General features: G+C 36.9%; 1 protein-coding gene across 2 annotated transcripts in view; it reads left to right on the top strand.

Moving 5' to 3' along the window:
• HS2ST1 (heparan sulfate 2-O-sulfotransferase 1) overlaps window positions 1–19,022 on the top strand; it is a 178,584-nt gene that overhangs the window by 145,236 nt on the left and 14,326 nt on the right. For both annotated transcript variants that reach the window (XM_061121470.1, XM_061121471.1), the window contains exons 3-4: window positions 4,478–4,563; window positions 13,915–14,053. In XM_061121470.1, coding sequence (XP_060977453.1) covers window positions 4,478–4,563; window positions 13,915–14,053 — 225 coding nt within the window. The remainder of the gene's footprint in view (window positions 1–4,477; window positions 4,564–13,914; window positions 14,054–19,022) is intronic.

Raw genomic sequence — 19,022 nt, 5'->3', positions numbered from 1 at the left:
AACAAGTTCTTTTGTGATCACATTTAATCATAATGTTGAGATTCCTCTTATTGAGAATATAAATCTAGATATAGTGTTAGTGAGAGGGTGCTTTCTCAGCTTTTCCTATTGCATTGGTTCAATTCTGGTTCAACTAGCAAATAAATCACAACACCACTCACTACATTGCTTGTGTTTTCCCTAAAGGCCTCTTCTGATTACTTGCTAGCCTAACTCTGCTTAAGAGTTATAAAATCTGACAAAAATCACAGTTTAAAATCTGCTCCAGGCTAGCCATAAAACATCTTTTTTTCCTGTGTTATATCTAACTACTATTTCTGAAACATCTTTCTTGATAGCCTTTTGCAATCAGAGTATGGAAATTCTCTTTAAGTCGCTGTGGTGACTGTATTTCTTTTCCCCAGTAGTTTTCAGTGTCTTCAGACTCAGCTTCATTTGATACTATTAGTTTTGCTCCTTTGTGCCCCTCTCTTTATCTTTCATTAGTGCCAAGTATCGTAGCCAGTAAGAATCCATAACATGAACTGAGTAGAAGCTTGCTCACCTGATCTACCTCTGTCCTTACTCCTCTCTATCCCAGAGCTTTATCTCACAGTCTTGGGCAGAATGCTCCACTGTAGAGGAAAATTAGAAGAAAAACTGAAAGGCAAGTGGTAGAGAAGAGACGAGAACACAGAAAATGAAAGGGCATGGAGAATGTGACCGAGGAGCGGCAGGGAAATTCTAGAGAACTCGGACGATAAAAATTAAATGTTGCTAAATTAATACTTTGAAAGGAAAACTTTTAAAAAGTATGTTCTTCAAAGGGCATTAATTAGGTTTTTGTGTCCTGGGAGATTACTTTTGAAGAGGAGATTAGGATGGTATAGAATTCAGTCCTATGTAAATGACACTTCTGAATGCTCAGACTCTTCTCCAGAGTAGTGTGAAGCACCGCTTTAACCTTACTGACAGTATTTGTTTACTTCGCACTTTTTGCTTCCCTGTGAAGGGGAGGTAAATCTCAGCTCAGCATCTTTTGATTTATTGCAAATCAGCCACAGCTTTATTAATGAGATTTTAACAGATTGCCTTAGTTAAATGTTGATTAGATGAAAGAAAAAAAATACATACACATATATATTAAGTTTGTAGCTTTCAGTATTCTCTTAGTTGGAGATTAGAGAAAGATTCTGTGTGTTTGGAGACTAGCAATCATAGAATGTAGGGAATTCCCAGATGGTCTGTGCTCCCAATGCAGGGGGCACCAGTTCGATCCCTGGTTAGGAACTAAGATCCCACATCCTGTGCAGCATGGTCAAAAAAAAAAAAAAAAATAGACTGTAGAGAATTTAACATACCTGAATATGCCTCAGAATGTATTCTGTATAGTAAGATTCAAAGTCCTACATTTAGACTGGGTCTCTTAGTTTTGACCTGCATTGTTCAGCAACCCTTGAGGTTACCCAGGACAATAAAAAGGCAAGAATAAGTCAGCGGCCATTGTCGAAAAATGGTTATTCAATACAAGAGATAATGCACAGGGTAGATTGGAGGTTGAGATTATAATGAATGTAAGGAGGGAAATAAACAGTTGAGAGAGATATATCAACAGAGCTTTGAGATCTTGGAGGTTTGAATGTCTGGATTTCAGGGATTTCCTGAGCATTGGACAGAACCTGAAATTCGTAGTGTCCAAGTCTGTTGATCAGTTTTATGATGTGAAAGATATCTGGTCTGATCCTTTCAAGCCTTTTGGTCCCCCACGCCCCCCACCTTGTTTAGATTGGACAGTAATGGATTAAAGAAATTAGCCAGTAGTATAGAAGGATGATTGGACCAAAATCTGAGGTATGTGGTCCTTGGACTTCAGTTTCTGTATCTGTAACATAAAGAGTACAGGATACCCTAGGCCCCTTCTACCTCTAAAATGCTGATTCTGCAAACAGGAAAGTTTGAGACATCAGTGGATGCTTCATACCTTGTTCTGTTCTGCCTTCACCAAACTTCCCCGAGTCCAGTGGAGGCACAACCCTTTTACTTATTTTATTACTTTCTGTGTTTCTTGGAATGCTTTGGTCCCAGAGTGCTTCAGGCATCACTGTGTGGGCAGATGGAGAAGACTGAGTAGGCGGGGGCATTACGCTCCCACCCCCCCGTTCTGTTTTATATGTTGTGGTAGCTTGTGTGTGTGTGTGTGTGTATTGTATATGTATGGGATAACCTTTAAACCACTGTTCTAGTTCAGTATACTTTTTTTTCCCCGTATCATGAAAGCAGTAACTGAGAGTATATCCTTGCTAAAAAGCCTCTATAGACCGCAGGCCTCCTTTGCAGGCACTGCAGAAGGAGCTTCATGTTGGTAAAACCAAGAGCTAGGTCCTGGGTCCACACATGCTGAAGGCTTGCTCCTCAGTGTCACCTACTGGCCTGGCCATGCTGTGGAACCTTGTTAGAAATGCAGAATCTTGGGCCCCACTCCAGACCTGCTGAGTCAGAATCTGCATTTTAACAAGAGCCCCAGATGATTCATTTATACACTGAGTTTGGGAAGCCCAGTAGCAGTCCAGATCTCACCCAGCTTCCAGGGCTCTTCACCTCACAGTGTAGGACACACAGCAGATGGAGTGTGTCTTTAGGAGAATTTAGTTTGATCTTGACCATCCTTTGTAAGGGTGGAGGAAAAAAGGACACTTGAAGCTTATACCTGTCTTTCATCACAGTGTTCTATGATCCTCTAACATTTGGCTTATATAACTCTGTTTTCTCAGGTTTCAATCTGTCATTTCCTTTCATTTCCCTCTTATACCATCACACCCATTTAAATCTCAGCTTCTGAAGAGCTCAGCTGTTAAGTGTCTGAAGCACCCTTGAACCACCATTTCCCATTCCTATTCTCTTTGCCTTGTATTTCTTCCTCATTTGGGACTGAAATACTGAAACTGATTTTCACAGAATCAAAAGCTTGTATAATTTACCATTAAGTAGAAATTATAAGGATTTTTCATATTCAACATGTAAACTTTTTTAAGGATTCAGTTTATGGATTAAGTAGTATTTTATTTTCTATTTCTTTTTCATTTGCCATTTGATATTTTTATTCTATTTGATGTCTTGAAGACCAAATAGGAAAGAACCTGAGGATCTCAAATCACATGTTTATTTGGCTCATTCGTTTTGGTGGAGACAAATTGTAAATATCTGCTGAAATATAATTGTGTATTCTCTAATACAACATAATTTTGTTATCTACATCCAATTTTCAGATTTTAAGAATGTGTGTGTATATGTAAAATAATAACATAAGTTTCTTTTCATTTCCCCTCCAAAAACTCCATTGTTTCTCTTAGTATTTGAGTTATAAATTGAGTTATAAATCCTACTTCCAGAATCTTCCATTTTTCCTTAGTTCACATCCTCCAACATAAGGCTGCTTCTGCACCATTTCCCTATTCTGTTCCTACCAGTGGGCCTTATCCAGGAGCCATCATCCATTGCTATTAATTTATTGACTAACCTGGTAAGAAGTGCTCCAGAATATCACCATGTGACTAACTATTGTAAAATGTAAGCAAAGGATTGATAAATTGTCAGAAGTATGCAACTGACAGTTCTGTGTTAGGGGCTGAGGTCACAGCTCACGGGTGCTTCCCCTGCAGTGTAGGGTGGTGGGCCCCCACCCCTCAGCCATCCCCACCCTGTCTCTAGTCTCCAGAAGAGATTCTTAACCAGTTGCTGTTGATCATGCAGAGATTTGATTATCAGAAATTTATATCATTTTTCTTTGAAGAATTAGGTATCACTATTTTGTAGCTGGTTTATCAAGTTCTATATTAACCAGTTCTTGAAACTTTTATATTTATACTTAAATTGTAGTATTAACTAATCTTTTGTATACTTTTAATTCTAGTAGATTAAAATAGTAATATTTATATATTTTAAAAAATTTACCTTTTAGCTTTTTTATCAACAAGTTAATGATATCTGCTCAACCATATCATATCTGCTCTTAGTGGTTTAAAGTCTTCTGATACTCATCTTTTCTTCACTCATTTGGTTTTAGGATTAAATGATATTTGTTTTATTTGTTAGTCATTAATAAATGTGAATTTTTATGAATAACAAGTCTCTAGGAAGAAGATTTGCATAGGCTATCCCCATATTGAATTGCTACCTGCTTCAGCTTGTGTGTTTGTATACCCTCCCCCCCACTATATAAATGTACTCACTGTACAGTATTATAAATGGTTGCATTGTGCAATTTTGTTTTAAAGATCCTCTCACTCTTTTCTAAGAGTGGTGACAGTAGCTTCTCTATGATGCGTTAGTAATTACAGGTCACACTATGCTTTTCTTAGTTGAAGCCTGTATTTCAAGCTCCATAATTGTCAAAGTAGTATGATCAGTTTTAAATGCCTAAATGAAAAGCATTTTGCTATCACCAAATTTCATTTTCCTTAAATTGTGCTTAAGTAATGAGTATGTTCTCCTTTTTTAGGTGCGCTTTGTAAAGAATATAACTTCCTGGAAAGAGATGAAACCAGGGTTTTATCATGGGCACATTTCTTACTTGGATTTTGCAAAGTAAGTTATACCCAGAGTTATACACAAAAGAATGTTTTGTACTTTAGCAACCTAAAAAGGGATAGAGTTATTAAATAATTGTGATTTTGATTTTTAAAAAAGTCCTGGCTTGTGTTTGCCACTTTAGATACGTAATTTAAATATACCTTCTAGTGTTTTACTGCCCTCTAGTGTTCATAAATTGATTATTGTCATATTAATGTTAGAAATTTAAGGTAGATAAATTTAGGTAATGCCTTTTAAAGTTATTTATCATTATGTTTCTGCTTCATGTGCAATCAAATGACACTATTTTAGGAGAGTTCCAGGTTTGAACCTAGAAGCCAGTCGAATTATGACTTACCACATCATTGACTAAGAACAGAGAAAGCAAAGAAGCCATTACTCAGTTATGGATAATCTGAAGTGTCTGCTTGTCAGCCAAGACACACTTCCCCTTTGGCTACCTTGTTTTAGCTTTACAACTGAGATATAAAAAGACTTTTTTAAAAGTGATTTTTCTTTATAGTGATTTGCCTGAAACTGGACATAAATAACTCTCATTTTCCAGGTTTTGGGGGAGCACAGGATCAAGGTATTCCTGTCGTAACTCTTTCAAGAAAAGTTAATAAAGTATAGGCCTTTGTACAGTATCCGAACACTATGTCCCTCCCCCTAGAGTTTTTGCCACATTAAGTACTAATCAGAATACTCATTAAAAGGAATATTTTAAATGTGTATAGTTTGGTAAATCTATTTAAACATTTTTTTTGTAGCACATAGAATATTATTGTTGGAAAACCTCAAATGCAAATCTTTTCCCTAATAAAACTAATTTCAAAAACATTAAAAATATGTTTTTAAATATTATTTTTTGTTACGTGGGCCATTTTAAAAGTCTTTATTGAATTTGTTAGAGTATTGCATCTGTTTTATTTTTTTGGCTGTGAGGCATGTGGAATCTTACTTTCCTGATCAGGGATTGAACCCACATTGGAAGGCAAAGTCGTAGCCACTGGACTGCCAGGGAAGTCCCCTACTTTTAAATTATTTAATCGTAGATGCATTTGCTCAGTCATTTCTTTAGCAGTCATGACTTCAGAGTAATATATCCCCTTGTATTTGACAACTTCAAAGAGCATTCTGTATAAAATCCAACAGTTAAATTGATGTCCCACTATCATTTCAACTTTTCAAATTTGAAAAGAAAAATAGTTGAATGAAATATTACAGATTCACATTGATAATAAATCTTAACTTTTTTGGAAAGCAAGTAATTAAAGGGAATCTCCCAAATGTTACATACATAAAAACAGTATATTCTTGTTTCTAGTTCCTTCCACAGCACTCAGGATCTTTCAGTAAAATATTAGCTTTAAAATTAGATGTACATTTTTCTATAAATAATTCATACAGCAATATTGAAAACATTTTATAGGCAGCTTTAAAATAAACTAATTATTTTTCTTTGCAGAGGCACTGAACCAATTTCATAAACTTCATTCATATGTATATTTTCCCTCAGGGCTGCATTATCCTTCAATTGAATGTTTGTTACCCTTTCACCTAAATGATTTATTTTTTTCCCACACATAGCTTGGTTTCATACTTGAGGTTTTCATTATTAAAATAATATTGAGTGCTTTTGCTTTTGGCAAAAGTCTTATACTTAGAATGAAGCTCTGGTGTATGCTAGGGTTCTTACAGTTGAAAAAATACAAAGTTCTTGGAAAGATTAATCTCATGTATTAAATACTGACATGAACGTTTAAGGATTTGAATATTTTCATAATATGTTTCATTTTATTGGAAGCAAAAAGTATTGTGAAAAATTTTGATAGACCTTTACAAGATTTTAAATAAATACCTTAAAAAAATCAACTAGAGAAAATGTATTTTGATGTATATAGTCACAAACTATTTTAGATATAACTAGTATCTTTTAAAATGATTTTTAGTTTGACTGTCATACTCTCCACAAGTAAGGAAAAGAGGAAAGAAACATCACCTTACCAGTTTTTAAAATACTTTATTCTTTAAAACGTATTCTTGACTGATATAGTACCTTGTGGAGTCCATTAAAATACTTGCCTTCAAGAAAAAAATGGTCAAATTCAATGAAAGAAATATTTAATCACATAGCTTTTCAATTGCCTTAGCAGGAACACTAAAAAGAGTACAAACCCAGGAAACCTAGGCAGTAAGATGGACAAATAAAAATTGAAAAGTGCTTTCTAATTTAGACTGATCACAGGAAGCACACATTTTATTTGTAAACCCATATCTGCTCAAGCTATATTTTGGTTATGTTTATCTGGTTTTGTTTAGAACTTTAGAATAAGAACAAAAATATCTTCTTGTTATAGTTGCGTTCCTGTCCTGTCTTGTCTTAACCTTATCCCATTCCTGTTTGTCTTAACCCTATTCTTATATTTTTAAGCACATTTCCTAGTTCTTCCTTCCATTTTTCTATTTAGTGTTTAATTACTGTTTTTTTTAATTGGTGGACAAACCATTTTAAAATAATGTAAAATAACTACGAATTTAGATATTTTTCAGTGGAAAGAAAATTGTATAGGTTAAGACATTTTCATAACCTAGGACACACAATGTCCTAGGTTACATACAGGCAGTATAAAGTTGAACAAGTTGCAGTTGTTATTCTCAGTGAGTTCACTGAAGCCCCCTTTTTTTCCTGTAATTATCAGTTCATTATGGTTCATTATAAACAGTGAAAATATTCAGATTATTCTCCATTTAAAATTTATATCACTCATTTATCAGCAGTATCTACTACTCCCACTTTGATTTTCTTCATATTTTACAAAGAAAAATATTTGAACATTTTTCAAAAGCCTTTTTCAGAATATTTTCCCTTATCAAGAATAATGTCCAGCTGAAGAAACTAATGCTGGTTTTGATCAGACGCTGCTGAGTTGTTTTGTGTTTGTTTTTTTTTTTTTAATAATCTAGCTACCTAGGGTCATACATCATCATTCAGGCTTAGAAAGATATTTGGAAAAAAATTTTAATACAGCATTCAGTTTTATTCAGGCCCATGTGAGGTATGTACCTTTGTTGGTCATCCCCAGGAATGAGTATGGGCTGTCATCACCATCATTTTGGTTTCACTGTATCCCCTCAGTTGTCTTTTTCACAACTGAGATGAATCAGTAAAGAAGCAGGTATGTCAGGATAAGAAACAAATAATTAAATGCTTCACTAGAGGGTAATAAAGTGTTAGTATTTTAGGCCAAGAGTTTATAATATATAGATTCTGTGCGATTGTGCCTTTTGCCTTATATTTCTCTGCTGAACCAGTTGAAGTTTGTACCACCTTCTACATCTTTTAGCAAAGCTGTCACAACACTGTAGAAACATTTTAAAAATTATTTTAATCATTCTAAGTAATATATGAGAGTTGCCTTTTTATTGCTCTTATATTACTAGCTCTTTCTGTGACATCGATCCTGTAGATGCTGAGAAGGAATCTCTCAGGTCAGCCGTGCCACGCCAAGTCACTTCAGTTGTGTCCAACTCTTTGTGACCCTGTAGTCAGATCTGCAGTTAAATCTCCCTCAGTCCCTTCCCAGCTCAGCAGTCTCAGACACCTGACTTTAGATGTTCAGTTTCCCATTTGTGGAATGAGGATAATTAACTACTCTATGGGTGGTTGTGAGTATTGAAGTGTAGTATGAAGCAGTTATACTTCACACAGAGCCATGTTAGCCAGTCCCTTAAAACTCTGATTTTGTTCAGTTACCTGATGGCTTACTGGTGTTTTCTTCTTCCTTTTTGAGCTTGTGCTGACCCTCCTTATTCCAGCTCCAAATCAGGCATTGCTCAAGATTCCGTCTTTGCCTCCAGTATTGTCATTTGAGAATTTTACCCATTTTTATTTATCAAAGCATCCAAAGAAGAAACTTTAGAGTCATCTTGAATCACCCTTTTCTTTGCCTCATGGACATAGTCAGTCACCAAGTCTCTTTGAATGGCTTCTTAGTGTACTGCTTTTGATACTCATCCAGTTGGGTGCATGTGGTTAGTTCCTTACTGAGGAGTAGGGATGGAGGCAGAACAATTTCTGTCCACCCACCAGTTTCTGGACACTTGGGTTTTTTCCAGCTTTTGGTGATTATGAGTAAAGTTGCCGGAACATTTGCGTACAGGTTTTGTGTGGACACAATGTCTTCATTTCTCTTTTGTAAAACCTAGAAGTGAGATTGCTAGATCGTAAGACACCGCTAAGCAGTTTTCCCAGTGACTTTTATTATTTTGCTGTACATCCTCACTAGCATTTGGTAGTGTTAGACCACCCCTCCTATTTTAAAAAAATTGTGCCATTTTAATAGATGAATGCACATTTCAAGAAATAGTTATTTTAAAAATCTTTTGTTCTTTATATCATTATCATTGTGGGACCAATATCATATCATTGGAGATTGGACCAATCTTCATATCATTGTGGGACCAATAAATACCAACAGGTTATTCACTATTTTTGAAACTAGACAATGGGAATTTACTATAGCAAATTTTGGAGGTTTCTATGAACGCTTTAGGGATAAGAGGGTCCAGAATAAATGTGTACAGTCCTCCCTTGTTATTTACAGTTTCCACATCTGTGAATTCATCTTACTGCAGATCAACTGTATTTCAGCGTCCCTTGTGTGAGACTGCTACTTAACTTGAAATGTTAAATCTAGTGTGAAGCAGAAATCTCAGTGTAATAACTTCATGAAGACTCTTCAACGCTCCTTCAGCTTCACCATCTTCTAGTTGTCAACGTTCCTTTCAAATGTTCTGAGTGTGCACTTCTTCTTTTAACTATTCTTGATGTTCATTCATCTGTCCAGGCTATACAGAGTGTGGGTGTAAAGAAATGTGCCTGGTTTGTCTTCCTTATTGTTATACCATGGATGCTAACACAGCAAGAATAAGGTTTCTTACCAACTTGCTGCTCAGATTATATTTTTTCCCTTTTGATCATCATTTAACATGACAGATTCTTATGAAATATGTTCTTTTCTTCCTAGAAAGATTGCATTCTAATGGGTCAGTAATAGTTTAGTTTCCTGGAGTGAAGATGAGTTTTCTACTTTTCCATCTGAGCCCTCCTGAGGAATTACTCAGATGACTGGCCAGGGTTAAAGCTGAGTCTACAACTACAGAACGTATTTTTCCACTGGTATAAAACTACCTGGTTGGCCAGAGGTTTAAATGTACAAATTTAAGAGAATGCTTGTTTCCTAACTAGTTGAGCTGAATGGTCCAGTGCTGTTTTATCATGCCTATTTTCAGTTATAATTCTTTGCTTCCATGTCTACATGCCCATACTCTGACTTATAAATAATAACTCTTATCCATTTTCAGAATAAGTTTACATAGATTATCTCATTAAAATTATGTTTCACTCAGATAAATGCCACCTAAAGCCATGCCCCAGAAAGTCATTTCCCAGATAGCAAGAAGAATTTTGTCAAATGCCATATCCCTCTTTCACTTCTACTTGGTAAGAATCACCATGTGTTCCACGTTTCAGGGACTAGGAGAAAAGAGGAGGCATTGGTAGGAGATAGTCTGGGAGGAGGTAATTCCCAAGGGGATAGTTCAGGTGGATCAGTGGCTAATAATAGAGATGACAAAGGAGGTGCCCAGGGAATCTCACAATCTAAGAATGGAGTCATTGCCCCACTGTCCTGCCCTTTCCTGTTATAAGACTCTTGGCTCTCTCAGTTAAGGTAGCAGGTATGTATCTATCCCTAATGCCTTCCAACCCTCTTCTCACTAGTGAGTGCACTGTTCCACAGAAAGGCCTTTGTAAGTAGCCAATTCACAACAGTTCATTCAACCTAATTCTAATATCCAACACCTGTCTGATATCATGCTAAACATTAATGATAAAGCTATGAACCAGAAAGAAAGTCTTCTGCCCTTACGGAGCTTCTACTCTGATACCTAATTTGACAATGCCATAATATGCTTCTACTCTGATAGCTAACTTGACAATGTTTCCTCTTCTAGAAATTGTGGGAAAAATTTTACTGCATTGTTGTTGATTTTATAGGTTTATGAGTTGCTCATTGAAAAAATACACCCCAAGCTCTGATCAACCAACTCACAAATTTAATAGAATAATATTTTACCAAAAAGTTCTCTGATCAGTCCAGTTCAGTCACTCAATCATGTCCAGCTCTTTGCAGCACCATGGACTGCAGCGTACCAGGCTTCCCTGTCCATCGCCAACTCCCAGAGCTTGCTCAAACTCATGTCCATCAAGTCAGTGATGCCATCCATCCATCAAGTTGGATGGCACCTCATCCTCTGTTATCCCCTTTTCTTCCCGCCTTCAATCTTTCCCAGCATCAGGGTCTTTTCAAATGAGTCAGTTCTTCACATCCAGTGCCCAAAGTGTTGGAGTTTTAGCTTCAGCATCTGTCCTTCCAATGAATATTTCAGACTGATTTCCTTTAGGATTGACTGGTTTGATCTCCTTGCAGTCCAAGGGACTCTCAAGAGTCTTCTCCAACACCACAGTTCAAAAGCATCAATTCTTCGATGCTCAGTTTTCTTTATAGTCCAACTCTCACATCCATACATGACTACTGGAAAAACTGTTTAACTTTGACTAGACGGACCTTTGTTGGCAAAGTAATGTCTCTGCTTTTTAATGTGCTGTCTAGGTTGGTCATAGCTTTTCTTCCAAGGAGCAAGCAGCTTTTAATTTCATGGCTGCAGTCACCATCTGCAGTGATTGCATCTCTACAATCACAGTGATTTTGGAGCCCAAGAAAATAAAGTCTGTCACTATTTCCATTGTTTCCCCATCTGTTTGCATGAAGTGATGGGACCGGATGCCATGATCTTAGTTTTTTGAATGTTGAGTTTTAAGCCAAGCTTTTCACTCTCCTCTTTCACTTTCATCAGGAGGCTCTAAAGTTCTCTGTAGTTTTCGGTATTTCCATATGTACAAAAGATTTTAATGACTTAGACAAATGGCTTAATAGTGAGATAAAGGACTGGAATTCAACAGAGTTGACCCCTTTTTTACATACAAAGCATTTCTCACAGAACACAACCTGTTTGTAAATTAGAAATGTCCTGTTCAGTTACTTTTCAATTATTCAAAGGCTGAGAGAAGCAAGTTCTATCTAGGCATCTTGCTTTTTTTCTTCTGTGGTCTCTTTTCACTACTTATTTGCGTAAGAGTTTAGTATAAAATATTTATAGAATGTTTGTGTGTGTGTGTGTAAGACATTTATTGTAACAGGCAAAAGTAAGTGGGAAATGTGAAACTGGTTAGGTTAGCTATGTGCTTTTTGGGTGCCTTTAAATTTTAGTAAGAAGGGAAATTTAAGTTATAAGTCCATGGAGTCCCAAAGAGCTGGCCATGACTGAGTGACTGGGCACGCACACACACACTGTTGATTACAATCACAATGCTGTACATTAGATTCCATATTGTGACACTTCTCTGCTGACTCAGGCTCCCTTCTGATGCTTATAGTGCCCTACAAAGCCCACGTGATCTGCACTTCCCCCACCATCACCCCCATTTCTCTCCTCTCTCATGCTGTGTCATTACCCCTTCCTGATGCTGCCTCAGCCATTTTGACCCCCTTGTTGATTCTCAAAAATGCCAAGCACTTAGCTGTTTTAGGGCCTTCCTGCTTGAAGTCTTATCTTCCTGGAGCACTTTCTCCCAGTGCTCTCTTGACGGGGCTCTCTTCTCATCACATAATAATAGTGCTGTGGTGGTTTAGTCTTGTCCAACTCTTGCAACCCCATGGACTGCAGCCTGCCATGCTCCTCTGTCCATGGGATTCTCCAGGCAAGAATACTGGAGAGGGTTGCCATTTCCTTCTCCAAAGGATCTTCCTGCCCAGGGATTGAACCAGGATCGAACCTGAGTCTCCTGCATTGCAGGCAGATTCTTACTGACTTAGCTATGAGGGAAGCCAAATATAAAAAAAATGTAATAATAGTGCTGCCTCCCTGGAAAACCCTAGTTTAAATTTTACTGTCCCTCCTTCTCCCTGTTCTCTTTCACTGCATCATTTCTCTCCTTAGTATTTTTACCATTAAGATATTTACTTATTTATTAGTTTACATTCTGTCTCTCCCAAGTAGAATGTTAACTTTGGCAAGATAGGGAATATTGTCTTTTTTCCCCCCATTATTGTTTTCCTAATATTAAAATAGTTCCTGGCATGTATTAGATACACAAAAAAGTATTTTTTTGAATGATTGAATTAATAAAAAGAATAGGGAAATGCGAATGGCATTCTAGTTAAGGAAGACAATGAGCAAAGGCATATATTGAGAACTGGGAGTAAGTATGATATATTGGTGGGAGGTAGAAGAGGTGGACCTAATTATAACCGATAGATGATTTCTTATTTGAGGAGAGTTGAAAATAAAATTAGATCAATAAGGTGGGACCCAAGACATAAGGCAAGCAGATGTTAACAACCAAGCAAAGGAGTTTGGGTTTGATGTCAACATAAACAGTGGTATCTCAGGTTCCTAAGGAGAATGATCTAATCAGTGGTGTTTTAGGAAATATCAGTTGAGAATTGGCATGAAGGTAAATTGAAAGGGAGAGAGATTGGATGCAAGAAAACTATTATTATTACAAAGCCACCAATTATCACAGTACTCTAAGCAAGAGGCCTGCGAAGAGGGCGGTTATGACAGGAAAGGAAGTGATGAAGACAGATCAAATCTGTGGAAAACCTACAAAAGAAAAAATCAGAAGAACTTGGTAATTGTGTTAAATGAAGAATAAAGGAAAGTGGAGAGTTGGGGTAACACTAAAGTTCAAGGCTGAGATAAGTGAGGATATGAGAACAGGAACCAGCTAGACAATTCTAGGGTCTACAAGGATTACTAAAGTAAACACCTTCTGTGTTCCTTCAACTCTCTTCATTCCCTAAGGAATGAATAATGCTGAAGACTTAATGTCTTTCATTTCTATCTAGTTTTTAAAATTAGCACCACAGAGGGTAAGCTCAAATGGTCACACTTGTATGAACTTCTGCTGTGTCCATAAATATAGTTACTTAGTTTGGTGGTCCAGAAATGAGAACTCATTGCTATATAAAATTGAAATGTTTTATGTAATTCTTGCTAGTAAAATTTAAGATTATTTGTCATTCAATTTTCCCCTCTCTCCTGTATCTTCAGTTGTAATTTTAATATTACTTTATTGTAATATAAATAATCATGAAATATTTCCCAGTCTCCATGTGCTCTATTTAAATTAATTCATATTTTTTCCATACAGAATTAATACCTCAAACTTATAATTTCAGGACATCACAAACAGAATGAAAGTGTTGATTTCACCATTTAAATTTTATTCTATTTCAGATTTGGAGTGAAGAAAAAGCCTATTTACATTAATGTCATAAGGGATCCTATTGAGAGGCTAGTTTCTTACTATTACTTTCTGAGATTTGGAGATGATTATAGACCAGGATTAAGAAGACGAAAACAAGGAGACAAAAAGGTAGTATTTTAGCTTCAAAATTTTTATAAAGGTAATTGTTTATGAATTGCATGCAATGAACAGTGAATGCTTTTAAAATTTATTACTGATTATAAATATATTACTTATTGTGGAACATTTCTAAAGAACCAAAAAAAGTATGAAGAAGCAAAAATAAAACTATTTTGTAGTTGATATTTTGGAATGTGTATTTTGTCCTTTTAGAAAGTATTTTACTTTTGTTCCAGGGCTGAATATTTGTTTTATTAGTCCTGTTATATATAGTCCTGTTAACAGTTTTCTATGAGCTCACTATAGCTGTTCATGAGTATGACATATTTGATATATACTTTGATTCTCTAAATCTTGATGAAGGGAGTTGACACTGATTTGTGTTCATCTATTTGGGGACACTGTTTGGTTAAAACCGCTGTTTTTTTCAGGCAAGACAAAAATAATAGCTCAACAGAGTTCTTACTTAGCAGGTTCAGATTTGAGTTGTCTTCTATTGAAGTGAATCCTCCAGAGCAGCCCCAGACTTGCTTTCCTAAGAAACCAAACTCTGTCACTTTTTTGGTGGAGCACCTTTGTTGGGACCAGCCTGCAACCACCCTCTCCTGCCTCATTTTCTCCCCTCAAGCGCCCAGTGCCTCAGCCTCCTAAAATGTCACATTGCTCCAGATGTATTAATCCCTTCGTACTTTTTGCACACGTTTTGTTCCCTGTGTTTAGAATGTCTCTCCTTCACTCTGGAAAACTCTTTGTCCACCTTTAAGATCCAGCTCAAGTGTTAGCTCTTTCATAGAGTCTTTTCTGGCAGAGAGCCATGTCCTTTTCAGTGCTCCCAGAGCACCCCATTTGTGTCACTATTTTTTAAATATTTATTTTGTGGTACTTGAATTATTTGTTTACGTATATGTCTTCTCCAGAATGCTGTGAACTTCCGGAAGCAGGGATTATACTTCATTCACCTTTGTTGACACCACATCTACTGTGGTGCTTAGGTCGTCTGTAAACACTTAGCAAGTGGCTCAGTGAGAGAATTCTGCACCTTTTAAACCTAGTGTTGCATAGCAGTGATGCTGGATACTTGATGTATTATAGTAATTAACATCCAACAATTAATGTTTTCCTAAATTAACGGTGCCCTCTGTTGCATGAGAAGGCAGTGGAATTTTTTTGTTTTAGATTTACCTTTTCGTTTTTTAGAATTTGCTATTTCTTTCCTTGGTCTCAAAGCTTTAGGCAGAAGGTACTGATCCAAATAGTACCCTTTTTTTCCCAGTGGACACTGAAAAAAAATCTCTTAGTTTTATTTAATCTTCTAGAAAAATATATACTTATGTTACTATGGAAAGTCTGCAAAATTTTGTAAACTCTAGTAATATAACTCTTTTGTGACCTAATACTTTAAAATTTATCAGCAGTTATTTCTAAATTCACTTCAGTGGCAACTGCTTCCTTTGTTTTTTTAATTTTAGCCCTATCATTTACGCTAACTCTTACTCAGTAATTGTCAGTATCCATCTCCCTCCTTCAACTAAAGGAATGTTAATGTTGGTAAGGAGAAGATTCACAGTCACGTAGGTTCCTACATCCACCATTTGTCATGTCAGCCCTGGATACCATGGTTTTGTGGTTGCTATCCTATTTCATTTGGGGAATTAGGTAATAATTCTACTTAATATAGCCAACAATAACAGCTCACATCTATTGAGTGCTTACTGTGTTTCAAGCTCTTTTTTAAGCCACATACCATATATCATTTCAGGTGGTCCATAGAATAATTTTATGGGATAGTTGCTGTTATTTCTCCATTTTACGTTTTAAATACGAGAGCAGTAGGGCCTACAGATGCAGATAGCCTTTTTTTAAGCAGAAATCAAGGGGGAGCTCACTCTCAGCTTCCAATTTTCTGTAGAAAATGTGAAGCAAGATCATTTGTAGAAAAGGGTTTGAATGTAAATGCCATCACTACCAAGCATCAAATTTTGTTTAATTATTGACCTTCAATTATAGAAATTAAATATTTAAGCTAATAATCTAAATACATCTAGTTGTTTAAGTGAAAAAGGTGATTATAACTTTGTTTCTCTAGTATGCTGAACTGAGTTTTGTGGGAGAAGAAGAGATCTGGACTAGAGTGGTTTTGTTTCATTTGTTTTTATTTTGTATTTTAAGACCTTGAAGTTTTATCAGAGTAAAACATTTATTTATAGAAAATTCCATTTCTGAAATGTGGCCCAAATGTTTAGGAGGAGGCTAATAGAAGTTAGCAAACCAATGGGAAAATTCTGGTGGCCAGCATTTGAGTGACTGTCAACTTCTGTGATGTGATATGAGTAGAGAAACCCGAGGGCTAGTGTCACTGTTGGAGTCGGTGGAGTAGTTCATCTCGATTAAGACCTCGGTGCGTTCACTCAAGTTTTACATAGTAAAGATGGTTTTGAGTTATGTTAACTTGATTTCTCTCACTTGGTGTACTTTTTTCATCACATATTTATAGAGAAATAGCAGAGGGACTTCCCTTGCAATCCAGTGGTTAAGACTCTGCCTCCAATGCAGGGAATGTGGGTTCAACACCTGGTTAGGGAACTAAGATCCCACACACGTTGTGGCTTAAAAAATATAAATGATAAAAGAGCTAGGACTTCTGTTGTACACTAAGATCTGGCACACTCATGTATGTTCACCAATTTCTGATTGTTTATAGTTTTTTTTTTTATATATCTTCCTTGTTATTGGCCTTCTTGGTGTTGTTTCTTTTAAGTTGATAGGAGTGAAGCACCTCTGCCATATGATAAGAAGGAACTATAAAGGAGGCAAAACCCAAACTGTTTTTCCACTTTTATATTGTCTAATAAAATGTGTGGGAGGTGAATTAGGGTAAATGCTAAGCTTTAAAAACAAAGAAATTCAGATGTTTGGATAGATTTTTTTCCTGTCACACATAAAAGCCTAAAGGTGAGGAGCCCAGGATCTTAGAGCAGCTTTGCTCTGCACTGTCATTCAGGGAGTGAGGTTCCTGCCATATTGTTACACTCCTGCCCTTCAGGGGCTTGCTCTTACGTGCTTGGTTAAATTTGGGTCACCGCAGCATCTGCCTTCTAGCTCGTGGGAAGGAAGAAAGTAGAGGCCCACCAGTTTCCTTTTAACTAAGTGACCCAGAACTTGCTCACATTACTTCTGCCCCCAGCTGACTGGCAGAACTTAGTCATATGGCCACACCTAACTGCAGGAGAAGCTAAACATTGGGTTTGAAAGAAGGGAAGAGTGGATGTTGGTGGTAAATCTGTGTCTCAGAGTAGGCTAGCAGATTTTTTTTTTCTTTATTTATTTTTTCAGTGGGTTTTGTCATACATTGACATGAATCAGCAATAGATTTACACGTATTCCCCATCCCGATCCCCGCTCCCACCTCCCTCTCCACCCGATTCCTCTGGGTCTTCCCAGTGCACCAGGCCCGAGCACTTGTCTCATGCATCCCACCTGGGCTGGTGATCTGTTTCACCGTAGATAATATACATGCTGTTCTTTCGCAACATCCCACCCTCACCTTCTCCCACAGAGTCCAAAAGTCTGTTCTGTACTTCTGTGTCTCTTTTTCTGTTTTGCATAAAGGGTTGTGGTTACTATCTTTCTAAATTCCATATATATGTGTTAGTATGCTGTAATGTTCTTTATCTTTCTGGCTTACTTCACTCTGTATAATGGGCTCCAATTTCATCCATCTCATTAGAACTGGTTCAAATGAATTCTTTTTAACGGCTGAGTGATATTCCATGGTGTATATGTACCACAGCTTCCTTATCCATTCATCTGCTGATGGGCATCTAGGTTGCTTCCATGTCCTGGCTATTATAAACAGTGCTGCGATGAACATTGGGGTGCACATGTCTCTTTCAGATCTGGTTTCCTCAGTGTGTATGCCCAGAAGTGGGATTGCTGGGTCATATGGCAGTTCTATTTCCAGTTTTTTAAGAAATCTCCACACTGTTTTCCATAGCGGCTGTACTAGTTTGCATTCCCACCAACAGTGTAAGAGGGTTCCCTTTTCTCCACACCCTCTCCAGCATTTATTGCTTGTAGACTTTTGGATAGCAGCCATCCTGACTGGCGTGTAATGGTACCTCATTGTGGTTTTGATTTGCATTTCTGTGATAATGAGTGATGTTGAGCATCTTTTCATGTGTTTGTTAGGCTAGCAGATTTTAAAGTGAAGTGAAGTGCAGTCGCTCAGTCGTGTCCGACTCTTTGTGACCCCATGGACTGTAGCCTCCTAGGCTCCTCCATCCATGGGATTTTCCAGGCAAGAATACTGGAGTGGGTTGCCATTTCCTTCTTCAGGAGATCTTCCTGACCCAGGGATTGAACCTGGGTCTCCCACATTGTAGGCAGATGCTTTACCATCTGAGCCACCAGGGAAACTTTTTAGCAGATTTTAAGCTACTGGCCAAAAGTGAACTTGAAGATTATCAGCACATTTGCTTTGTTTGAAAAACAAATACTTTCAGCAGTTTAGAACATAGGAAGTGGGAGTTGGCTAACTTGAGAACTTGGGTTAAAATAGCCATCCCACATGCTTACTCATTAATCAGTTTTGATTCCGATAGTGGATATTTTAATTCCCAAATTTGTCTATATAGTGACTCTCTGGAAACTTTTAATACCGCAACCTCTTTTAATACCCTAATTTCTTACATTTAAACAAAATCTTTCTAATGTCTTTGAATTTTACACACACAAAATGGTGGTACAGTTTATGAGTTCACCCACAATCACCTTAGTAACTCATTTCTTTTCTATCTGAGACTCTATTCAGGCAGAGGTATAATGAAGCAGAGCACCTCTTCTGAGTTTCAGGGAACTATACTATGATCTGGGATTCGTTTAAAATTGAAATTGAATAGGCTTGGAATCAGAAACCTTCTGATATATCATCACTTGGTTTATTGGAACCTGGAACATGGTAGAGAAGATACATAGGTTT

The sequence above is a fragment of the Dama dama genome, chromosome 20, assembly GCF_033118175.1.
Source record: "Dama dama isolate Ldn47 chromosome 20, ASM3311817v1, whole genome shotgun sequence".
Classification (NCBI taxonomy): domain Eukaryota; kingdom Metazoa; phylum Chordata; class Mammalia; order Artiodactyla; family Cervidae; genus Dama; species Dama dama.
This window is presented reverse-complemented; position numbering and strand designations above follow the sequence as displayed.